The sequence below is a fragment of the Haliaeetus albicilla genome, chromosome 13 (genome assembly GCF_947461875.1).
Source record: "Haliaeetus albicilla chromosome 13, bHalAlb1.1, whole genome shotgun sequence".
Lineage (NCBI taxonomy): Eukaryota > Metazoa > Chordata > Aves > Accipitriformes > Accipitridae > Haliaeetus > Haliaeetus albicilla.
In genome coordinates this window covers 22077777-22103095 of record NC_091495.1, presented here as the reverse complement: position 1 = coordinate 22103095, position 25319 = coordinate 22077777, and the positions used below count along the sequence as shown (strand labels likewise).

General features: G+C 43.0%; 1 protein-coding gene across 2 annotated transcripts in view; it reads left to right on the top strand.

Annotated features, from left to right (window-relative positions):
• The window catches only part of CMTR1 (cap methyltransferase 1), a 46342-nt gene that overhangs the window by 16223 nt on the left and 4800 nt on the right, over positions 1–25319 (top strand). For both annotated transcript variants that reach the window (XM_069800394.1, XM_069800390.1), the window contains 22 exons: positions 2634–2768; positions 5209–5351; positions 7719–7877; positions 8765–8857; positions 9608–9679; positions 10932–11026; positions 11130–11202; positions 11407–11605; positions 14132–14250; positions 14502–14598; positions 15815–15947; positions 16504–16683; positions 17095–17151; positions 18095–18152; positions 18811–18879; positions 19055–19186; positions 19695–19817; positions 20515–20606; positions 21239–21307; positions 23361–23408; positions 24001–24113; positions 24660–24768. In XM_069800394.1, coding sequence (XP_069656495.1) covers positions 2634–2768; positions 5209–5351; positions 7719–7877; positions 8765–8857; positions 9608–9679; positions 10932–11026; positions 11130–11202; positions 11407–11605; positions 14132–14250; positions 14502–14598; positions 15815–15947; positions 16504–16683; positions 17095–17151; positions 18095–18152; positions 18811–18879; positions 19055–19186; positions 19695–19817; positions 20515–20606; positions 21239–21307; positions 23361–23408; positions 24001–24113; positions 24660–24768 — 2368 coding nt within the window. The remainder of the gene's footprint in view (positions 1–2633; positions 2769–5208; positions 5352–7718; positions 7878–8764; positions 8858–9607; positions 9680–10931; positions 11027–11129; positions 11203–11406; positions 11606–14131; positions 14251–14501; positions 14599–15814; positions 15948–16503; positions 16684–17094; positions 17152–18094; positions 18153–18810; positions 18880–19054; positions 19187–19694; positions 19818–20514; positions 20607–21238; positions 21308–23360; positions 23409–24000; positions 24114–24659; positions 24769–25319) is intronic.

Sequence of the window (25319 nt, the reverse complement as noted above, 5' to 3'; positions counted from 1 at the left end):
TGGCACCAGCAAGGGCTGTGCCCGCGAAGCGCTGGCCGGGCGGTCGGAGGGGTGCTGCGCGCTTGCAGAGCGCGGATCGTGGAATCCCCCTGGGGTTGTGCTCCGAAGGGGCTTTGCCTCACAGCTGCCCCTCTCCTGAGGGACGGGGCGTCCCTGGACTCGCAGTTAGTTTTGCGAAGTTTGAAGTCTAGCAGGAAAGCAGGTGCGCGGGGGGACCTTAGTAGGGTTAGGAGGGTGGAGATCTTGAGAGGAAGCTAGCAGTGTTAACCTAATTAAGCGTGCGTTAACCTAATAAGAGAGTATCTCAGAAGAAATAGAAAATTGCTCTCTGTTTCTCAGAGGGAAGTAAGCAAAGGAGAAAAAAAAAAAAAAGAAGAATCCTAAATTGACAGAAGAGCAGATAAATATGAGTTGGTTGTAAATGAACTTTGCGTGGAAGGGAATAGTGCCGTAGTGCAGTGAAGGAATTAGGGAATTAGCTGTAGTGCGGTGAAGTTGTAGGATGATTTTGCAGTCAGAGTCGTGGGGGTGACGAGAAGCTCAGTATGACCCAGCGATGTGCGTTTGCAGCCCAGAAAGCCAACCGTATCCTGGGCCGCATCAAAGGAAGCGTGACCAGCAGGTCAAGGGAGGTGATTCTCCCCCTCTACTCCACTCTTGTGAGACCCCACCTGGAGTACTGCGTTAGTTCTGGAGCCCCCGACATAAGAAACACATAGAGCTGTTGGAGCGAGTCCAGAGGAGGGCCACAAAGACGATCAGGGGGCTGGAGCACCTCTCCTGTGAAGACAGGCTGATAGAGTTGGCATTGTTCAGCCTGGAGAAGAGAAGGCTCCGGGGAGACCATATAGCCAGTACCTAAAGGGGACCTACAAGAAAGTAGGAGACGGACTTTTTTACAAGGGCATGTAGTGGTAGGACGAGGGGTAATGGCTTTAAACTGAAAGAGGGTAGATTTAGATTAGATGTAAGGAAGAAGTTCTTCACTGTGAAGGTGGTGAGACCCTGGAACAGGTTGCCCAGGGAAGTTGTGGATGCCCTGTGCCTGGAAGTGTTCAAGGCCAGGTTGGATGTGGCTTTGAGCAGCCTGGTCTAGTGCAAGGTGTCCCTGCCCATGGCAGGGGGGTAGGAACTAGATGATGTTTCCAACTGTCCTGGTTTCAGCTGGGATGTAGTTAACTGTCTTCCTAGTAGCTGGTACAGTTTTTGAGTTCAGTATGTGAAGAATGTTGATAACACTGATGTTTTCAGTTGTTGCTCAGTAGTGTTTAGACTAGAGTCAAGGATTTTTCAGCTTCTCATGCCCAGCCAGGGCACCTGACCCAAACTGGCCAACAGTGTATTCCATACCATGTGACGTCCCATCTAGTTTAGGAACTGGGAAGTGGGGGGGCAGGGATTCGCCGCCCGGGGACTGGCTGGGTGTCGGTCGGCGGGTGGTGAGCAATTGCCCTGCGCATCATTTGTACATTCCAATCCTTTTATTACTACTGTTGTCATTTTATTAGTGTTATCATTATTAGTTTCTTCTTTTCTGTTCTATTAAAGCGTTCTTATGTCAACCCAGGAGTTTTACTTCTTTTCCTGATTTTGTCCCCCATCCCACTGGATGGGGGGGGAGTGAGTGAGCGGCTGCGTGGTGCTTAGTTGCTGGCTGGGGTTAAACCACGACACCAACCCAAACCATTCTGTGATTCTATGAATAAAGGAATTGGTCTTAAGCTGCCCTGTATATGTTTGTGGAAACAAGTTTGATAACAGAGAGTTTGAATTGGTGGCCTAGGGCATCTTTTCTAGCCCAGCATTCCTATGTAGAATAATAACCACCAATAGGTTTTTATTGCCTTTTATCAATACCAGGGAGGTTTAGCTAGTGATCTAGGCTTCTGTGCCTTTTAATTTTCACCTGCTTTCCTGTTCTTTGGTTCTTGTTCTCTGCAGGCCTTCCCAGCTAGCTTCTATTAACTCCGTCTTAAATGTTAGTCATTTCTCTGGGTTTATGCAAAGTTTATCAGCCACATCCAGAAGGATGATATCTTGCCAGTGATTCCTGGTGAAAAACAAACACCCCTCAGCCTGTGTGCACATATTTAATAAAGTTCTGCTATAGAAGTCATGTAGGAAAGCTCTTTTATTAATTAACATATGCAGAGGTGATGCCAGAGGTGTTCTGAGTCTCTTGTGAGAAATTGGTTCCACCTTACGTGTTCTCCATGAGATTGATCTTATTTCCTCTTTTTTTTTTTTTGGTGTGTTTGGATAAAATGAATCTTTGATTCAGTAGTAGTAACCAGCTGTCATGTATTTTAGCTACCTAAGTGCTGACGTCTGGGTTGTTTTCATCTATTAGCATTTAATGGTAAGTAGGTTGTAGAAATGGTTTGAAATTCACGTCATCAGCAATAGGGAAGCTTCTGCATAGATTTCATGTTTGTTTAGTTAGACTAGCTATTAAAAGAGGTAGGTTCAAAAGAAGCCAATACTTTTACCTAAAGCAAACCTAAGTTGAGAAGTGTTAATACTGAATAGTCCATAAAATGATCTATACCACCATGCTTCTGCGTCTTACCCTTCAGCATGCAGGAGAAAGTTAATTTGCTTAACGTTTACCAAGTGTGATCATCTTCTTTCAGCAAAAATGAAGAGAAGAACAGAACCTGAATTTAGCAGCCCCCAAAAGAAGCAGAAGAAGAGGATAGAAGACTTGGGATTAACTCTCAGTTCTACTTCAGATGATGAAACTCAATTTAGTAATCATACTACTCAAGGTAAGGTTGGAGATAAGGTATATGCTGCTGTGGGGAATCTAAATAGTAACTAGGAATTGAACCCATGTCTCCTAAATCCTAATTGATAGCCTGAAGTTCTCTTTAGGAGAAAAACTACATTACTTCTGTTCGCCACCTTGGATTTGTGTGAATTTTTTTAAGCTTTTTTAAAAATCTCCTCTAAACAGTTTGGTCTGGTAATTTTATGCATTCAGACATAGAAAAATATAACTTGAAGTAGGTGACAAGTGCATGGTCCAAAGCTGTAAAGATTCTTGTAATATATGAGCAGCATTAATCTTTTCAGTCTCAGCAGTTATTTCTGTTTTGGAAACTTACAGTAGTGAGGAGTTGTGGGTGTTGTGCTGTAAAGAAACTTCATAATCCCTCATTGTTTAGAAAATAAAAATAAAAAATATTGGTAATCTTATCACATTTTTCCAGATAGGAGGAATTGAGATGAATACAAAGGGCAGGTTGACTGGGACTCCTGACATTGTAGCACCATCTCTTTTGCTGGGTCAGTGTGCTTTTAGGGGAGGGAGGGGGGAGTTGTGCGAGCTCACAGGTGTTTGATTTCAGAAAGAAAAACTGTTTCAGAGTTAACTAAATTAATTGCGTACTTTTTCTCAAGTCCGAGTGTGCTTTGTCACCTGGAGGCTGGGGTATACCAAAGATGAGGCAAGTGCCCTACACAATAGGTATCGCTGTTGCGGGGTGCTTTAAACTCTCCCGGGATGGCACTTCAGGTTGCCTCACAGTCCTGCCTGCTATTTCTGAGTCTTGGGCTTTCCAGTGGTCATAAAGTGTTAGTGAGAAAGGGCCTGAACACATAAAGAAGCCTTCATCTTGTGAAAATAGAAAGGGATGTGTATGGGAGATGGGTGGGTCAGTTTGGGAGTAGTTATAGTGACAGGGTATGGTGTGTGTACCTGTCTGGCAAGGCTGGAGGTCAGTGAGGAGGTTAGCAGTGCAGGGTGTCAGGGCTGGGTTAGGGAATGCTGTGTGCACTCAGGGCTGAGCTAAAAAGTTCAAACCAATATTTTTTTAAAATTGTTTTTCCCCTTTTGATTATTGAGTTCATATATGGGTCAAAATAGGCTGTGAGCCTTAATGTTTAAGAAACAAGTTGGTACAGTTTAAGGACAACATTTTGGATAGGGTTAATTGTTTAGTAGTCTGTTACACCCATTGCGGTATCCAAGGAAAGAAAGACGGTTGAGGGAGAGAAGTGATTTGAGATCTGATCTCAGCTGAGCATGGCCTAGCAAATGTTAAAAGCAAGAAGAGTTGCAAAGGGACTTTCCTGAGATTTGTGTAGTTGGTATTGTGTTTGAGGCACATCATGAGCCTCTGGAAAATAAGTTGTAGCTCAAAAGCAGGCAGCAAAATTAATTGAAGCTGTGTACTGGAGAGGCAGAAAGCAGTAACTGACCCTAAAGCAAAATCCTTTGTGATCCTGTTCATATCTAAGAACTTTGTGAAGGAAAGAGAAACGTAGCTTGTGACACACGTTTGAAAATCAAGATGGATATATAATATTGCAAACACAAGTTAAATCATAGCCTTCCTTGTTTTCAGCTGGAAGCCTCAAAGGCTGATACTGTAAAACTCTAGCGTAGTAGTTATGTGGGGCACAAGTCCTGAATTGTAAAAGCTGATAGTTCAGCAACAAGGACTGAGCACACATTGAAAAGGTCTGTCAGGGTATTTGTAAACTAGGTTGGTGTCTTCTGATGTTATCTTTCACTTGGGTTTGTATGCATCAGTAAACCCTAGAGGTGAAAAACTGTCCCATTTGCTGTAGTGAACTTGTGGATCCTTGCTACTGAGGTGGGTAGTGGAGTCAAAGTTTAATATGGGGACTAAGGGATTCAACTCTCTCTTCTTTCTGCAGTGTTGGCCACTTGGTAGATGCCTGTGTACTTGATGTGGATTTTTCATTAAGTTAGGGATGCATTTACACCTGTAGTTAGGTAGGAGACTGAGGAAAATACAGTATGTTTTATCAAGGTGTCAGTAATTGTCATTATTCTTGGGAGGGAATCTCTGTGGACTTTCTCAGCTCCTCAGGATCATTACAAAGGTCAGGCACACCACAATGTACTATCATGGTCATGCTGTGACCTGCTTTGCTGCTGTAATGGGGTTTTCTCAGCCCTTTGGGGGGCTTGGAATCCATTGGCTCAGAGAGGTTGTGTGCATCCCTGAGACAAAGGGGAGGATAACCAGGTGATGGTTCCACAGCGTATTTTATATTACACCTGTATGCTTCCTGTAGCACATTTGAGATCCTGAAATGTCCTTTCTATGTGTGTGTTGAGATGATTTAATGAGTCACATTGTATAGTTCTTAATGTGATTACTGAGATGTCTTTCTTCCGTTTTCTTTTTATTTTCATATTCACTTTTCTCACTTCTTTTTTTTGTTTGTTTTCAGAATCTTCTAGTAGCAGCAGTGGGTCTGACAGTGAGAGTGATGAAAAAAGACCGGTCTTCAGCAATGAGTTCAAACAAGACTCTCTTGTGGAGGGTACTTCATCTCGCTACTCAATGTATAACAGTGTCTCCCAAAAGCTCATGGTAGGCCAAAATAGTTTTGGACCAAACTATTAAGACCTGATGAGAGCAAAGTGAAAAGACCAGTCTGTTTTATGAGATTTTGATTCTGATCCTCCCAGTAGCATAGTTCTCTGCTTCTTTCAGCCAGCTACTGAGCAATTGGGTGAGGTTGAGAGAGCTTGGTTGAAGGGGGTCTGTTAAAAAAGAAAGTTGATTCATGTTCAATGTCTAGGAGCAGGGAGGTGATTGTGAAGGGAAGGATCTCTGGGTCAGGCAGCTTGCTGAGCTTGAAAAGAGAGTCCTACTGTGTGTTATTTTGCAATGCTTGAGTTAACAAATGCCTTGTAAGAGAGGTCTTAACAAATTCTGTCATCAACATTAATTTCTTTGGTCTTGGAAGCTGGCTGGCATACCCTTGTAGAATTATTACTTTAATTATTAAAGGATTTCTTTTTCTTTCAAGTAGTGCTGCTCTGCTTTATGTAAGGCCAGAAATTTCTTGGAAAGTCAGGGAGTTGTGAATGATAGTGACTGTGACAACTAAACTTTGAAGGTGATCACCAACCCCTTAATTGCACAGTGTTAGTGTGGGGAAGAAAGTACTTTTAGGAACTTCTAAGAAAATGGTTGACTGTCTCTGTCTCACGGTAGTCCCAAATTCAGCAACTTGTTCCCAAATTTAAAGGCAAGAGTAGGCTGTAGAGGAGTATCTTTCAGTGCATGCTGTTACACTTATTTCCTGATGCAAATGTTGTCACTGTGGTATTGTGAGTATCTCATAATCCTGAAAGAATTTCCATTCTTGATAACAGAGAAACAAAATTTTATTTCCAAGGGCAGCGGAGAAGATGAGATGTATAGTTGTGTGTTACTTGAAATGTGACAGGAGGTTTGGGACTCAAGGGGGAACTGAATTTGGGAACATCCTTTTATACTGTGCTGGTGCTGTACTCACAGGAGCAGGGGTCAGCAATCTTTCCATGGTGGTAGGCCAGCTTGTACCTGCCTTTGCCAAGTTAGAAGTTCAGTCTTCTGCTAGAAGCTGGGAAGTGCTAGCTGCTACTAGCAGTGGAAGCAGGGAGATACTGCCTCTCAAGGAGGTGGAACGCTGCTGACCTTCTACATGAAAAAAGAACTTTCAGCTCTTGCTGAGTTCAAAACTCAATGGGATCCAGAGGCTGAGAGTTGCTGATTGTGCCTCTCTGTAGATAAATCCTGTTGCTGATCATTCAGGATCTGTCCATGTGCATTTTTGGCACTGGACTGCAGTTTGCTTATCATAGCACAAGACTATCTTTCACTTGGAGAGTTCTCTCCTGAGCCAATTAGGATGTGTGCTTTCAATCACCACAATACAGGAGCTTTTACTACCGAATTTAGGAGGCTTTTGTTTGTATATAAATTTGAATATAAAGGTTGATGTGATGTCAGGTCTAGTTGAATGATTTGGTAGCATTAGGTAAGTAGAAGGGAAATAGTCATTGATTACTAGAAGTTCAAAATTCTGTCCTCAGAAAACTAGTATATAACAGGCTTGGTGGCTGTCACATTTGGTTTATGTATTCCAAGATCTGATTCAAAGCCAGGTAGCAGAGGCAGTGGGAAAACACCATGTACCTTGTGTAAAACCTGTCAGATGTTCTTGTGTTGTTTCTAGTATGGATTGGTAATGAACAATGTTTTTATTGCTTCTCAGAGGAAGGAGTATATGGATAACATTAATTCAAAGTGTAACTTAAGGGTTAAGTCTTTTATTTACTTATTGTCTTGTAGATGCATACTGGAGGGAGTGAAATTGACTGCATTCATGCTTTTTGTTGTTGTTCTTTTGTTGCTAAAATTTATGAAGGGAGAAGCCTGAAAAACTAGCAGTTAATCAACATACTTCTTTTAACCTGAGAGATGGGAATGCGTTTCAGGAGCAGTGTGTCTTGCATTCCTCCTCTGAGTTTTAGGTGAAGTTTTAACTGATGCTTGAAATGTATGTGAGTGCATGTTCACAACAAAGAATATCATCACAACATGAATTTTTTCCAGTGCCAGCATCTCTTGTTTTATGAACCTTCCATGCTTACTGAACACTGTGATGAATGGCTCCAGGCTCCTCACTACTTTTCCCTCTGAGCAGGCTGTTCCTGCATTACTGAACCTTTTGTAATTTGCTGTTGTCTCAAACATCATTCTTCAGATCTAGTTTTTTTCGTGTCCTGCCTTGGTGAAGTGAACTCAGTATTAAGTCCTGAAAGCTACAACTGAGATTAAAAATGCTCAATGTCTTCAAGTCACTTCAGGGTGATGTGCCATTTTCCCTGCTAGTCTTTGGCCCCAGTAGTAGTACATAAACTCAAGTCCACTTGCCTCAGTGTGCTTCCTTTGCTTTCTTTATAGGCCAAGATGGGCTTCCGGGAAGGAGAAGGTCTGGGAAAATATGGCCAAGGCAGGAAGGATATTGTTGAGGCCTCCAATCAGAAGGGAAGGAGAGGCTTTGGGCTGACCCTCAAAGGATTTGATGGGGAGCTCAATATTGATTGGCAGGATGAGCCAGAGGTAAGTACTTACTGTTTTGAATCCCTCTTCTATTGCTGTATTAAGGATTTGCTCTCTGGGAATGATCTTTAGTGTTGTCTGATACAACTGGCTACCATTAAGTGGCTCTGCTGCATAGACCCAGGCCTTATTTCGTCCCAGAACAGCACAGTAAAACTTGTTTTCTGTCACATGTATTAATGTTCTGGCAAAAAACTGGTTTTAGATGGATTGTTGCTGTGGTCTGTAGGATTTGTTTCTGAGTTTGCTGTAGTGAATGTGATTGAAAATTGTTATCATGCACTTTTGGGTTTACCATTTTTATTTTGTATATAGTGTTATGTATGATTAACCCTTGTGGATGATACTACTATAATGAATATAAGAAGGTTAGTAGATCTTAGCAGCCTCTCTTTGTGGAGGAGTATCACTTTGATCTTAACTGCTAAAACAATTCCTTCCCAAAATTATAAAAATTGTTTGAAGCCTGAATTAAGTAGTGGAATGAGGGAGCCTTTCACAAAGAACTAGGAGAAAGAATGTGTAAAGCACCACCAGGAAGTGTGGGTTTTTTTGGCAACTGTCTCTTTTGCGGTATCTCTAAAATGTACTTTAAGAGTACTAGGTTTTTGCTTTGTCTTGATTATTTATCAGACTCTAATGAGGAAAATGCTGTGGGTTTTTTTGTGGTGGAGGTTTGTGGGGTTTTTTTTGTTTTGTTTTTTAAATTTTAAATCCAAACAAATAAGACATTTTAGGCTAGGAAAAAATGACTGTGGTTGGCTCTAAAGTCATGGCATAACCCCTTATGTTAGGACTGGGAGGCAAATTTGGGGGAGCGATTACAAAAATTGCTGTATTTTGCTATCAACAACGTCTTTGGCTCTTTCCATGTCTTGTGTTTGCAGCCCAGCGCCTACGAGGAGGTGGACTGGTGCCTTGAGTGTACCACAGAAATCCCTGATGCCCAGGAGCTGAAGGAGTGGATGATTGTGGGGAAGGTAGTTTTTTACATCTTAGTACTTACTAGCCTAAGACGATGCAGGAACTGCGTTTCAGGAACTCAGCCTGAAACAATTGCCTTGTCAGAGAGCTGTAGAATAACCTAGGCTGGAGGGAACCTCTAGAGATTGCTAGTGCAACTTGCTGCTTAAAGGAGGTCCAACTAGATCAGGTTGCTCAAGGCCTTGTTTGGTTGAGTTTTGAGTGTCTCCAGGGATGGAAATTCACAACCTGTTTGGGCATCTGTTTCAGTGTTTGATAATGCAGTTGACAAAAGAAAATTTCTGTATGGCTAATTGGCATTTTTTGTGTTGCAGCTTGTGTCCGTTGTTTCTGGTCCTATCACTGTTCATCTCGAGCAGTCTAGATCAATCTTCTCTATATCCTGCCATTAGGGTACTTGTAGACAGCAATAGGATCTCCATTTCTCCATTCTGAACAAACTGTTCTCTCAGTCTCTCCTTGTATACTAGGTGCTTCTGCACCTTCATCATCTTGGTGGCCCTTTTGCTGGGCTTGCTCCGGTATGTCTGTCTTGTACTGGGGAGTGCTAAACTGGATGCAGTATTCCACACGTGGTCTCAAGATGCCTGACAGGGGAGAATAATTCCTCAGCCTGCTGGCTATGCTTTTGCTAATACAGCCTAGTAGGTGGTTGGCAGCCTTCATCCATTACTGGTATAGGTTGCATTCTGCAATGACTGATACCATGTTTGCTAATTGTTATTTGTGTTCTCAACCTGTTCCAGAGAAAGATGGTGATTGAAGATGAAACAGAGTTCTGTAGTGAAGAGCTTTTACGTAATGTCCTGCAGTGCAAGGTGAGTCTCCCTCTTTAGAGAGGAACTGAAGTTTTGGGGAAGCAAGTGAAATAAATAATTGAAGAGGATTGAGTAATTTACTTAGGTGATTGGCAAGAGCTCAGAACATCCTGTTTCACCTCCATGCCACTGGTATGACCTAGCATCCTGGTTGTTACTGTATGTTCAGCAACCTGTTTTGCACTTCAGGCTTCAAAGAGATGCATGAAAACAGTCTCCCTTTCTTAGTCCAACTGGGAGGCTGAAGACTTAAATAAGCTAAGGAAATAAGATCCCTTCTTATGTGTTCCATCTTCCCTCCTAGATTTTATCATGCCCTGCATGTAAATTGCAGTAGAGTGTGAGGGTGTGTGTGCATGTGTGAGAGAAATACCTTAGGCTGGGACTGCTTTTGAGGTGGCTAACCACATTATCAGGCTCTGGAGCTACAAGTACAGAATTCTTCAGTGTCACTAAATTTGCTTAAGAACTGGTGTGGCTTAGTGTTGTGGTTTAACCCCAACAAGCAATTAAGCACCATGCAGCCACTCACTCACTTCCCCCACAGTGGGATGGGGAAGAGAAATCAGAAGGGTAAAAGTAAGAAAACTTGTGGGTTTAGATAAAGACAGTTTAATAGGTAAAAGAAAAGCCGCACACACAAGCAAAGCAAAACAAGGAATTCATTCACTATTTCCCATCAGCAGGCAGGTGTTCAGCCATCTCTGGGAAAGCAGGGCTGCATCACACATAGTGGTTACTTGGGAAGACAAAATGCAATAACTCCGAACGGCCCCCCCTTCCTCCTTCCCCCGGCTTTATATACTGAGGATGACATCATATGGTCTGGAATATCCCTTTGGTCAGTTGGGGTCAGCTGTCCCAGCTGTGTCCCCTCCCAACTTCTTGTGCACCCCCAGCCTACTCACTGGTGGGGGAATGTGAGAAGCAGAAAAGGCCTTGATTCTGTGTAAGCACTGCTCAGCAGTAACTAAAACATCTCTGCATTATCAACACTGTTTTCAGCATGAATCCAAAACATAGCTCCATACTAGCTACTATGAAGAAGATTAACTCTGTCCCAGCCAAAACCAGCACACTTAGGGGAAGAGTGAATTTCATTATGTGACAGTAAAACATTCTGTATTGGTGAACCAAACCCTGCATGGAGTTTGCTGTCTAAGGAGAGAAGCATGAGGATAGGAAATGCTCATGCCTACCTATCCCTCAAGCCTGTGCCAGGTCCAGCTCAATTTTGTTTCTGTTTGTGCAGAGTGTATTTGATGAGCTGGATGGAGAAGAAATGCGTCGAGCCCGAACAAGGTCTAACCCCTATGAGATGATCCGTGGAGTTTTCTTCCTGAACAGGTTTGCAGAACTTCTGGTAGTGTAGCCCCTTTGCCATTTAGTCCACTTTCAGCCTTAGGAGCCAAGGTTGAAACTTAATAGGTCCCTATTTATGTGTTCACAGGGCTGCAATGAAGATGGCAAATATGGACCATGTCTTTGACTACATGTTTACAAACCCTAAGGACTTCCATGGGGTGAGGGCCTCTATTTAACTTTCAAACAGCAGTGCTTTCTCAGAGAATGGAGAAGGTGGGGAGACAGGAGAATCCTTAGGATACTAGCCGGGAAAACAGGTGCTTGAAAGAGACTTCTCTGAGTAGTGCAGTTTATGGTGTGTCTGGTTTGACTGATGGGAGCTGTTACTGGGTCAGTAGAATTTCCTCAGTTTCCTTTTCCAGAGGCCTTTGATAAAGGAGCGAGATGCAGAGCTGCTCTACTTTGCTGATGTGTGTGCTGGTCCTGGAGGCTTCTCTGAGTACGTCTTGTGGAGGCGGAAATGGCATGCGAAAGGCTTTGGCATGACCTTGAAAGGACCAAATGATTTTAAATTAGAGGACTTTTATTCTGCTTCCAGTGAGCTCTTTGAGCCTTATTACGGTATGTAGTGCATGCTTGAGTGTTACCTGATGTTTTTGTGTATGCTGCAGCCTCTGTATCAGGAGTGGGGCTGGTATTGATACCAGCATGGGGATCTAAGAGAAAAGTGTTTAGAGGGAACCATTTTGCAAGGTAGAAGGGGGCTGTCATCTGAGAAAGGGATTGAGGTTGGTGAGCTTGAATATCAGGTCACATTTCTGCACTTATTTCCAGTCTGCCCTGGGAATGTGTCCCCGATTGTAATAGTTGATACTTGAGTGCTTTACTTATCTGAAAATTGTGGAGTGCTTTAAGATTGCTTGACGATATTTTTCACACTTCACTGATGTCAGCCTGAAACACAGTGAGTGAGATGACTTATCACAGAATCACAGAATGGTTTGGGTTGGAAGGGACCCTAAACATCATCTACTTCCAACCCCCCTGCCCTGGGCAGGGACACCTTCCCCTAGACCAGGTTGCTCAAAGCCCCATCCAACCTGGCCTTGAACACTCACAGGGATGGGGCATCCACAACTTCTCTGGGCAACCTGTTCCAGTGTCTCACCATCCTCACAGTGAAGAATTGCTTCCTAATATCTAATCTAAATCTACCCTCTTTCAGTTTAAAGCCATTACCCTTTGTCCTATTACTACACTCCCTGTTAAGAGAGTCCCTCCCCATCTTTCCTGTGGGCCCCCTTGAAGTACTGGAAGGCTGCTATAAGGTCTCCCCGGAGCCTTCTCTTCTCCAGGCTGAACAACCTCAGCTCTCTCAGCCTGTCCTCACAGGAGAGGTGTTCCAGCCCCCTGACTTGCCCAAAGATCTATTAGTAGAGCCAGAGATAGAAACCTTACTTGCCTGACTGGCAGTATGCTTCTATATCAGACCTCCCTAGCTCTGCTTTGATAACTGATTGTGGTCTCTTAGTAAAGATGAATAAAACAGATTCGGGCTAGAGACTGTATCTGCATCACTGTGACTAAATGAGCTTCTTAATCCAAAGAGGTTTAAGCTAACATGTTTTACCTTGCTTTGAGACAGACTAAGTAGGAGTACACAGACAATTGCTGCATCTCACCTCATGGATAGTAACTTGTTAAGCTTGCTGAAATGTTTGAGCTCTCTATCTGCATAGTCTCTAGGAACAGAAAGGGACATACAAGGATTGCTAGTATTCCTGCTTCTTATTTCAGACTGTATAAAGGAAAATCGAGTGTGACCATCTTGTAGAGAAGAGGGTTTGCTTTTCTGTTGTTGTGCCTTTTTTTTTCTTTATTTTCTCCCCTTCCTCCACCACTGACTCTTGTTGACTGCCACTTTTGACAGCTGACCATGAACTGTTAGAGAATGGTTAGCACTTCAGGATGAGATCTGTTAAAGAGAAGGTTCATGGCAAGGGCAGCAAGGCAGATAAACATATTGTTCTAACAGTTGCAGCATTTGGATCTTTATAACTCACTGCAAACTGGTTTTCTTACGGAGAGAAGGAGATACCTGGAGAAATGAATAGCCCAATGACTTTGATGCATTTTCTTGATCCCTTTCTGTCTGTTACACTATAAAGTCTAGTGAGATGTGTACAAACTCTCCTCTAGTGATGGGAAGGAAGTAGATTGCTGTGATACTTCTGTTGTGAAAAATGGTAACCAATTCTAGCGTCACTTCACTTACTGACAGGATGATTGATGAGGAATTTAGTTATCAAAGCACTATCATGCATCCTGATCTCTGCTGCTTTCTAGTCCTCCAGTTCAGTTAATAGAAGCTGTAGTTGTAGAAGATTTATAGGGACTAATGCCAAATAGAAGTTCAGGCTTCTTCAAAGCCAGAATTGGTGAGCTCTAGAATAGACCTTAGATTAGCTTTCTAAAACACCAACCTGGGGGACGATGTACCTCTCTTTAAAAAGAGCCATATGGGAAAACTGTACGAACATTCATGCACAAACACTATTTCCCTTTCCCTACTCTCTTTTTAAACTTGCTTGCAGAGGTTTTGGGGGGTTTCTTTTTTAAATTCCAAATTACATCGTGTTTGGAAATAGAGTATTGTGTTTCTTTGGAATGATTTGAATTCTTAGTAGAAGGTTGCCACTGCACAATGTAAATAATTTTGCCTTGTCTGTAAAAACATGTTATTAACAGGTGAGCTGTGCAGTGAGATTGAACCTTACATTTTTAATAGGTTCAGCTATGTGTCATTCCTACTTGGATGAGAATATTATGTTATCATGTAGTCAGTTCTCATCTCAGGGCGAGGGCAGTGAATGATTTGTCTTTTGCTGAAGCTAATGTACAACTCATCATTTGAGCATGGTTATTATATGGCTTTGTTTAGCCCTGACCACACAATCTGAATAATTTTGCTAAATTCACAAGCATCTTTGGTAGTGAACAAGGGAGTGTTATTAATGCTTAGTTGCCTGTCAAGGTCTGTGTAATTTTTGACTAAATGTTGATTGAATACAAAGGATCACCTGCACATACTGATCTTTTGTCTGTACTTGCAAACATGTTAGTAATTATCTCCTCTTTTCCCCTTAGGAGAGGGAGGGATTGATGGAGATGGAGACATCACTCGCCCAGAGAACATTACTGCTTTCCGGAATTTTGTTTTGGACAATACTGATCACAAGGGAGTGCATTTCTTAATGGCTGATGGGGTTGGTCCATTTCTTTTTCTTCCTGCACTAATGACCAAAACTGATACTTCAGTCTGCATATAGTAGGATATTTTGACATGTATCCATAGTTACGATGTGAAATTCTTCAAGGCTTGCCATTAAAATCCTGGTGGCAGTGTTTTTTATCTTAAAGAAACAAATTATCATGATTGCATGATTTAGCTATACAAAATCCTTTGCTTGACCAACAGATTTGTGGAGATACTAATCATGTGTTATATGCTTTGCAGGGTTTCTCAGTGGAGGGTCAGGAGAATCTGCAAGAAATCCTAAGCAAACAGCTCCTGCTTTGCCAGTTCCTTACAGCACTGTCCATTGTCCGGACAGGTATGTTTTATCCATTAATCTTCTTCCTCCTTCTCTAAGGTGTGGGTGGCATTGCAGAAGGATGCTCTACAATTTTTTATTAACATGCCACGAATTCTGCTCTGCAGTGAGGCTAAGTTGCACAGAATTGAGTGTGTATGCATATATCCTGAGATGGTTGTCACAAAGCTAAGAGAACTGGTGCAGGAAAATAAGATTATCTGTGTCTCTTGCTTTTAATTAAAAAAGCATGAGGTAAAATGCATTAGTTTAAAGCTTTTACAATATGTTGTGTTACGTAGCTGTCTTGGGCTAAGGTCACTAGTGTGATAACTGGAGAGCATATCTGATTTTTATGGCACTAGCTGGACCAACTGCTTCCTGACTATTCTAGCACGCTGGTTGGAACAGAGTGCTGTTTATCCAGTTCATCCTTCCCTCTAACTTGTGGCTTTTCTCCTTTAAATCTTCCATCTCTGTGATAGAACAAGATGATATCTCGCATTGTCTTAGCTGTACCTCATTGTTGCCAAATGAAGGACATTACAGCTCTATCTGGTTTTGATGGCTCCTCTCTTCTCCTGAGTTTAGTTAGCATTTGGCAATAATTTATCTTGTCCCTGTGTTTAGAAGTACCTGAGGCAATGATCTACTTAGCAGTAGTCTCAGATGTGATATGGTAAAAGGAGCAACCTTCTTTAAGTCTTTCCTGTCTGGGTAGACAATAGCTCTGTAAGACTGACAGCTTTTTGTTTGGGGAAATTGGGAATCTTGTTTGAAGGCAAGGGGCAACATAGACTCTTTTCATTCTAGTTGGCAAGTTATTCTGTTTAGGTAACATCTGTTAGTTTTCTCCTCCAGCCTGAGGTTTCTTGTTGCACGTATCAGAGCTCCTCTTCCATTGAGGCTTTTGCATAGCATGCTGCCGTGCCATAGGGCACAGTTTGGACCTGGAAGGGGAAGATGAGGTGTGGATAGAAGGTTTGCTCGTGAGAAGGCATGCATACCGATTTGATCCTGGTCAGGGAAATGCTTTTCTTTTTGCTGCAGAGATATGGGGAAGATGGTTCATGGAGCCCCATTGGCCCACTTCATGACTGTGTTTTAGATGCTGTTTAATTGCACAAAAACACTCTTACTAGTTCTGCAGAAGAGAAGGTTATTGAGGTGCCTATTATCTCCTTGTTTCCTTATAATCTGCTGGTATCAGTGTCCTCCCTCTCTTTTGTTTTTCCAGGAGGACATTTTGTCTGCAAAACCTTTGACCTGTTTACTCCATTCAGTGTGGGACTTGTTTATCTGCTGTATTGCTGCTTTGAGCGAGTGTGCATCTTTAAACCAGTGACAAGTCGCCCTGCTAACTCGGAGAGGTGAGATTCTTGAGCATGAGGGACTACTAAAGAAACCCTGTCCTCTAAATACAGTGATAGATGGATTTGGGTAAGTCTAGTGGAAGCTCTGAGACCTGCCTCAATTGGTAACTGTCTTGGAGGAGGAAACATTTTAGATTCTTAGCAAATTATGATGTTTGACAAGGTAAAGATGATATTTGCCAAATTACCCTTTTGGGGAGAAAGCAGTGGAACTGAATATGTAACAAGTTCTGTTTTGTATGAAACAACTACAGTTCCAGTGAAGCTAGAGCATGTTTTGTATGTTATCATTGTACCTGTCAAGTTTAGCAGAATTGATTTACTACTTGAGGGAGATCTGTAGGGTTTATCAGTAGGGTAGAGTTTCTCAGTCTTCCCAGAGCATAGAAAATGTATAATGACTTTGTGATAGGTGAGATTGCACCTTCCTTAGGGATACCCAGGAGGAAAGAATTCCTGGGATTTGGGAAACTGTCTGATAATGGGAGTGTGGCAGGAAAGTTGGCTGTGTGGAAGAACTGAACCCACATGATCTCTCTGCCTTGCTCTGCAGGTATGTGGTATGCAAAGGATTAAAGCTAGGGATTGATGACGTGCGGGACTATCTCTTCATGGTGAACATCAGACTCAACCAGCTGCGCAACTCTGATGTGGATGTGAATCTTGTTGTCCCATTAAATGTGATCAAAGGCGACCAGGATTTCTATGATTACATTGTCCAGTCCAATGAAAAGTGAGTGCCCATGGGCAATGAGGGCTGCTGGCTGTAGGCAGGTTAACCAACATAGCTTTCAGTTGTAGCTTCTTGCAGTCATGGAGGTACTTGTTGATGCTGCTACACTGCTCTGCGTTTGCTCCCTGAGAGGCTTAGCAGAGCAGAGGGACCCTGTGCAGAGAGAAGTGCTGTATACTGTTAGTGACTGTTTGGCCTCCGAGTACTGTGTAGAAAAGAAAGGAGGGTACTGCCTGGTTCTTTCCAATGGTCTTCCTGTCACTTTGAGTCATGTTGGCAATGATCCATCACTGCACTGAGGATCAGACTGGCTTCCTCCTGTTGTCCCAGCACTCTTCCTTATTTTGAACAGTAGAACAATCTTGGTGATGATTAACTTGCTTCCTGACTGAAACTTGTCCTCTCTTTCAGCCACTGCAAAGTTCAGATAAAGGCACTAGCCAAAATTCGTGCCTTTGTTCAAGACACGTGAGTACATTCCTTAGGCTTTTGGTGAGGACTGAATTAACCTACTGTAAATGAACTGCTTTGCCCTTTAATATGTTCTTGATTTGAGCTGGTACTTGGCATGGCCTTTGGAGCCAGGAAAGTGAATTTAGGTAGCTCAGTTTGTGTCTCTGCCTGAGTTATTTGCAGAAACATGTGGGTGGCTGGAGGAGTCCTGATGGTCTATTATCACCTTTGTTGCGAAGGCTTCCATGCATTGCATGATTTCCAATTACCATAAGTGGGCCTGCTTCTTAGCAGGAATGTAAGCAGAAAATTAACTCCCAGCTGATATGTTCAATTCTACAGTAACCATCTAAGTTGGGTGTTGTTCATAGCTCTTCATTTTCCAGGGGCAATTCAAAGCACCTAAGTTACATACCTAGATGTGAATTTCTTGCATAAAACTAAAGCCATTGCAATGTACAGCTGTTTCCCAGGCACGACTTTTCTGTTCAGGTGTCACTCGGAGACAATACACAGTAGAAAGTTGAGTGAGTCTGGTAGCCAGGAATTATCTAAGAGTTAATCCTAACATTGACACTGTTTTTTGTGTGGTCTTCACCAGATCTTCATTTCTATTTGTAAATAGGGCTATGTACCCAGCTCTTGTAGATTAGCATGAGTTCATACTAATACATAACTTATTGAAAATATTGATGCCTAGTGGTACTTTAGTGGGATGGAGTGGTGGCTTCTAATCAGTAGTGCAGACCATGAAACAAAGCTAAGCACGGGGATTGGAGATGGGTAGGGGGTGGGGAGGGAAGGCAGCATCCTTGTTTGTGTAGCCTGCTGAGGAACAGCGCATGTTTGGCGTTCCCAAGCCAGACACTGAAAGATGCAAGTTTTTTAGGGCTGGGATACCTAATGCTGCAAGAGCAAGGAGGCTTCACCATCTTAACAGTCTGCCGTCTTTCTCTAGGACACTGATTGAGCCACGGCAGGCTGAAATCCGAAAGGAGTGTCTCCAGCTATGGGGGGTAAGTAAGCTGCCAAGCAGGGAGGTCGTGAAGGTGTCCTTGCTATGGTGAAACAAGAATGGAGCTGCAGTACAGATAAGACTTTCTAGCCAGAGGTTTAATACGTTGTCTTGTGGGAAAGTTGGAGACCATTTCAAGCTGTTTATGTAAGCAAACAGGATGTTTCTGATTCATTGTGTGTATGGCTTAACTGGGCAGGCTTCTTTGCTGCTGTTGAGAATATTTCATCGTACACAGAGTGAACTCAGTACCTAGTTCCCAAGCAGCAGAGCTCTCCAGAAGGTCTTGTTTTATGAGTCTGCAGTTCCTCTTTCCTGAGCTTTTGATTGCAGTGTGGCCATAGATATGGCAGTCAGTTTCATGGGCTAATTATGTGTCTTCCGTGAAACAGTATTTCATCGAAACATGCATGAAATCAAAGATTTAGCCTGAAACTTTCTGAAGTTGTCTGTTGTTTCCTGTGAGATGTGGTGTGGCTACACTATATTTGCAAAACACGTGAGACCTTTTATTTGCCAGATAACCTCTCCAGCAACTAGAATCCCAAGAGCATGAGTTTCAGGGGGCAGGATGTTCTGTCCTGTATTGAAGCAAGGAAGGTTCCTATGAATGTGTCAAAGAATAACACTTAGTATCAACTGTTTGGATTTGTTTTCAGATTCCTGATCAGGCTCGTGTTGCTCCTTCATCTTCAGATCCCAAGTCCAAGTTCTTTGAGCTGATCCAGGTGAGACTTTACCCAGGAGCTTGTTCTGAGTCCTTTCATACAAATAGAACTTTTCCCCATAGGAATTAAGAGATTAAGAAGCTAGTCCCTGGATTATTGTTCTATGTAGAAGCTGCATTTACCTACCTGTTGATGTATTGTGTCTAATTTGCCTTTTTCATGCTTTGCTCTTTAGGGTATGGACATTGATACCTTCAGTTACAAACCTACTCCACTGAATTCCAGTACACTGGAGAAAATTCGCCAAGTGTTAGATTACCGGTGTATGGTGTCTGGAAGTGAGCAGAAGTTCCTCTTGGGGCTAGGGGTAAGTGCTGAGAACAATCCCGGAGTTTTGCTGGTTCATTTCAATGCTACTATTCTGCCTTGCAGTTTCATCCCATCCTTTCCGGTTCTCAAAGACCAGAAAGGATCCCCATCAGCAGTCCCTGAGACTGAAAGAAGATATTTTATGTTTCTTTCTCCTGACTTCACTGCTTTTCACACTAATTAACTCTGTTTTTCATAATCGCAGCCTACACAGCGACCTGTACTCTTACTAGTGTCTCTAATTATCTTCACGGTCCTCTTAAAGGTGTTCTATTTCTGGTTCTTTGTGTGGGTATGAAAAGTCACTGGCAGATTAGAATCAGTGTGTTTGTTCCTTTGCTGTAGAGATTAAGGTTCTTCCTTAAAACTACTGACAAAGAAACTGCCTGTGACAGCCTAGGACAAAAAGACTCTCTGAGGGCTGCTCTACAGTTAGTCAGAGGTCTCTCCTCCACCCCTGCCCTCGTGAAGCTTTGGCTGAATCTGACTCTGCCTTCTACACACAGAAATCACAGATCTACACCTGGGATGGTCGCCAGTCAGATCGCTGGACAAAGCTGGATTTGAAAACTGAGCTGCCACGAGATACCCTTCTCTCTGTGGAGATTGTTCATGAACTGAAAGGAGAGGTAGGAGGCTATTCTTTCCCTTACCAAGTGGCTGCAAATATAATGAGAAGTTTCACCTGTTCTCTGCAGAATAAGTGTTCCGTCTGTGCCAGGTGCAAGTTTTTTTGTATGTGATCTTCCGAGAAACTATTTTGGATTAAGTTCCTTCTTTCTCTCCAGTGCTGGAGATATGTGCTTTTAACATTATTTTGAAAACACTTTGGAGTTGACATGCTGCTGTTGTCCTACGTGCAGCAGCAGATGACATTGACAACATGACTTAATATGTTCTGTGGCTCTTTGGGTACATAACTGCTCAGTAGTGATTGTAGGCCTTGGGGAAAAGATTCTCATGGTATAGTCACAGTGTAAGGTATTGCTGCCTGGGAGTTTCCCTGTCCTCTGGTACCTCAGATGATGATGCTGCAGTGCATTGAGCCTGTGCTGTGGTTCCTGATATGGCACAGAGAGCTGGTGATGGCAGCTGTGGTCCTGCCCTCTCTCCCTCCCCTGAGACAGAACTGTGTAGTTAAGATACACCAGTTCTTGGAGGATGGCACGTTACTGTACAATGGGCAACAGGGAACTTGTGTGCTTCTAATATCTGGAAAGGTGCTTTCTTGCTAGAAGAGGATGATGTCCTGGCAAAAAACGGGCTATAAATTACAGCTGAAATAGCAACAGTCTGAATAGTAAGTCTCTGTATTACCTTCCCTAGGGGAAAGCCCAGCGAAAAATCAGTGCCATCCACATCCTTGATGTCTTGGTGCTCAATGGCAATGATGTTCGAAAGCAGCATTTCAACCAGAGGTATGTAGGATCTGGAGAAGCTTCTTTCTTGTACGTGAGTAGGAGTGACTGGGAAGCAGCATTCATGCTAAAAGCAGAATGCTGAGCACAGGGAGACAAGTGCATTCAGCTGAAACTGCTATAAAGATGAACTGTGAATGAACCTGCTCTGAAGTGAAGTGCCTGTAGTCTTTTCCAACTGTACCTTCTCTGTCTATGAGGGCAGGTCTAGCTCCTTTCTTAGTCTGGGGTGAGCCAGGCACAGTCTGGGTAAACTGAGCATCCTGGGAACATGAATGAGCATAGCTGGTAACTGGCTGAGGGAGAAGGAACGAGCCCCTCTGTTTCCTTCCTCAGGAACATGAAGTCTCTACTAGTCCTACTTTCCTGCTGATACATCAATATGTTTAGCAGCATATGGGCTTGTAGAGGAAGCTGTGGTGACCTGTTCCTAATGGGTAATAGCCAGTATCACTGGGCACTGAACTGGGAGGGCAGGGTGAAAAAAGTCTTGCTTAGTACACATTTGGCTAGTGGTGGAGGCAGTCTGCATGTACTGAAGTGTCTAATCAGTTATTCTGCTGAAACTGTTACCTACCTGCTCTGCCAAAGATCTCGCTAAATTGCTGGATTCTCCTTCCATTTTCATTCAGGATTCAGCTGGCGGAGAAGTTTGTCAAAGCTGTTTCTAAACCTAGCCGGCCAGATATGAACCCTATCCGGTGAGTGACAACTCCTTCCCTCAGCCTGGCGTGCTTTGGTTTCAGTGTGTGTGTGTGTGTGATGAATATAAGGAGCTGAAAGAAGAGTTAAATTTCAAGCTGAAATTCACAGTTCTGTTATGTTCAATGGAAAGAGGCTAAAAGCCCTTTAAATATCTAAGAGGAAGGTTGATAGTGGAGAAGTTGTGCCCTTCTTTCACATATCAGTCATGTTTTCATCATAGGTGGATTGGCTGATGCTGATTTCAAATATATGCTATAGTAGGTCTAATACCCAGTTACCTTAATCATTGCAAAGACTTCTACATCCTTGTCTGCCCTGAAGAGTCAGCAGCAGTACAGAGATGCTGACTGTTAGTAGATAAATGAAGTGCTGACCAGCATTTACAGTCTCCAAATAGTTAACCTGAGGAGAAGGCTTTAGTTACAATCCCAAGAAAGTTCCTGACAAGTGGCTTCAGCTTTGGTTGCCTCCTGATGTTCCATTTCATTCAATCTGCTACAGTGGAGCATAAGAGCATCATTGTGCTGGGTATCAGATAGGTATTGTGAACAAAACAGCTTCTGTTTCAGAAGCTGGAAGTGGTATGATATTGTGAGAGAAGCCAGAGGAAGGAAAAGAAGATGTTCTCCTTGGTGGCTTAATGAAAGATAATGAGTGGTATCTCAATTAAACTCAAGACAAACAGGTAGTTGCAGTAACTGGAGGAGCTCAAAATATTGGGAAGGGCTGAAGGAGAGCTGTAGAAATGGGTTATAGAGCAGTGTCCTGGTTTCAGCTGGGATAGAGTTAATTGTCTTCCTAGTAGCTGGTACAGTGCTATGTTTTGAGTTCAGTACGCTGAAGAATGTTGGTAATGCTGATGTTTTCAGTTGTTGCTAAGTAATGTTTAGTCTAAAGTCAAGGATTTTTCAGCTTCTCATGCCCAGCCAGTGAGAAAGCTGGAGGGGCACAAGAAGTTGGCACAGGACACAGCCAGGGCAGCTGACCCAAACTGGCCAATGGGGTATTCCATACCATGTGACGTCATGCCCAGTATAGAAACTGGGGAGAGTGGAGGCGGGGGGATCACCGCTTGGGGACTAACTGGGTGTCGATTGGCCGGTGGTGAGCAATTGCACTGTGCATAATTTGTATATTCCAATCCTTTTATTACTACTGTTGTCATTTTATTAGTGTTATCGTTATCATTATTAGTTTCTTCTTTTCTGTTCTATTAAACCGTTCTTATCTCAACCCAGGAGTTTTACTTCTTTTCCCGATTTTCTCCCCCATCCCACTGGGTGGAGGGGGGAGTGAGTCAGCAGCTGCGTTGTGCTTAGTTGCTGGCTGGGGCTAAACCACAACAAGCGGGTCCTTTGCTCCTGTGAAAAGGTGTTCAAACTGTGCTCTTTGAAGCCTGATGCTTGTGGCAGTGTGTTGGAAATGGGTGGCTGGGGTTTCAGATCAGAGGCAGTGCTTTTGAAACTTTCCAATTCTCTTTCTGTGTCTCGGAACAAGAAAAACAAAAGCAGTTTGACATAATGATAAGAATGATGACTTCAAATCATCTTTACTGATTTAAAAAAAAAAAAAAAAGGAAAAAAGCTCTTTTTACCCCAGGGTAACTAATGAGTTTGTGGCGTCGCTGAGGTTAATAATGGTGAAGATCAGGCAGTTTTGAGGCCAGCATGCTGAGGCCAGAACCTGCCTGGGGCTGACCTTGGTGAATTTATCTCCTGGGAAAACAAAAGTACCCGACTTTCATTGTTCTTCCTCTTCTGTATACTCAGCCTGAGGTAAAAATGCACAGCTTCCTTAGCAGGGAGGATGCTTGTATGCTGCTTACAGCAACCCAGCCATGAGCATGCAGGTGTTGGGTTTTCTCAAGCCAGTAGAAATAAGGCACTAGAGCATAAGACTGAGGAGAAGGGTGGTGAACCTCAGTCAAGCCTGACCACCTCATGCTGTACAAAATGAACTGTTTGGCTGCTTGCTGTAGCTGGGACAGAAAAGAGGGCACTTCAAATTTTTTTTTTTTTTTTTAATTACATTTTTGTCTTTTCCCCCCAGAGTGAAGGAAGTGTACAGATTGGAGGAAATGGAGAAGATATTTGTGAGGTAAGTGACTGGCACAAATGAGAGACTTCAGGGCCCATTGAGGTTATCAGCTACCAACACACAGGTATGGGAGGGATGTGCTGATCTATGCTTGAGGAGTCCTGGAGAAAGAGCTGCTAGAGCTTGTGCAGCTGGTGGCTGTTGTTTCTGAGATGCTGCAGACTCAGAGCATCATCCTACTGAGTTCTAATTCTGTAGATGTGGCCAATTCACTTTACAACAGTAGGAGTAGCAACAGTCTTGAATTTGTGTGCAGAAGTGTCAGTGGCTTCTCAGTGGCTTGAAAGATGAAGAGTTCATACTTGAAATGGGAACCCCATTTGGATTAAGTGTGGTAGATCATCACAGATCCTTCATTGCAACACTTGATTTGCTACCTGATTCTAGACAGCTCTGGCTGGTTTCTCTAGCCATGTGCGGGAGGCAAGAGACTGAATTCTCCAGGATGTGATGATTTTATCCTGTCATGTGTGGTGCTGTCAGTTTTCACTGTGACACTCTGAAGAGGGTGTGCAGGTGGCACATGGTGTGCCAAGAGAGTGGTAAAGGAGGAAACGGGGAATCTCTATCACTGTCTTCTCTCAACATTTAGATTAGAGATGAAAATCATCAAGAGTTCAGGGGGAATACCCCGGCTATCCTACACTGGCCGAGATGACCGGCACTTTGTGCCCACAGGACTCTACATCGTACGGACTGTGAATGGTAGGAAGATAGAGTCCCTGCTCTTGTTTAACTTTTCTTTGTATCTTCAAGTAAAAAGTATTGACCAGGCTTGTTTCTGGTGTAATTTGATAAAAAATGATGGGAGTATTCCAGTGGCTGAAGACTAACTGTTTGCATGTAATGAGGGTAGCTTGGATTTGGATAAGATTTAGGGTATTTATATGATAGGTTTTCCTGTTGTGGGTTGATTAGCTATTATGTGGGTAATTCCATTTATTTACATGACTGAGGGCTTTCTTTTTTAATGAGATTGTAATTTTTCATCAAGAAGATACTTTCCATAGTACATGGAAATACCCTATTTGGAATGTCAACTTTTAAATGCAGGGAGAAGGGAGTTTTCTCAGTGAATAGAGAACAGCTTGGGAAGCAGGTCGTCTTGGGGGAGGGAAGGAAAAAGGAGTAAGAGAAGGATCACAATTATTCTTATAGATGCCTCCTCCCTGCTTGCACTATATGTGTATTTATACTGTGCTTTTTTTCCCCTTTCCGTTTTCTGTCTGATCCCTGTGACTCTTCTGCAAGATCCCTGGACAATGGCATACAGCAAAAACTCCAAGAGGAAATTCTTCTTCAACAAAATGACGAAGAAAGCGACATACGACCTCCCTTCTGAATCCATCGCACCCTTTCAGTGAGTACAAGCCAGAGCTGAGGCTATGGAAGGATAGCTGTGTGCAAGTTTATGTGTGTGTGTCTGGGTGTTTGGAAGGGAGTTCCAAGTGTGCAGTGCTATGTTCTTGCAGTCGTTATCAGTGCAAGCGCAGCTTGGTCGCCAGCAGGGTGTGCTGCAGAAGCTGGGACCTTCTCAGACTTTCAGGAAACTGCTGATCTGGATTAGTGGATTTTGCAATTAATTGCTATGAATGACACACATCATTCAACTTTGTTGCCCTGTCTGCAGCAGAGTACAAGTTACTGCACCTCCCTGCACACAGGGAAATGGAAACTGAGCCCAGCAACTGCAATTTGCTGCATCTCTGTATTTTAAGATGCTTGGTTGGAAGTTGCTAATTTAAAAACAAATCCTAGTTCATTTAGCCCAGGCCCTGGAATAAGCTGTCGGTAGCTGGGAGCTGTTTAAGGAGAGAGTGAGAGAGAAAAGTAGCAGCTCTTTGGGAAAGGATGGAGTGGATTGTCATTAACACTGTGGCTGTTGAACCCCATCTGTATCTGTTAAGTACT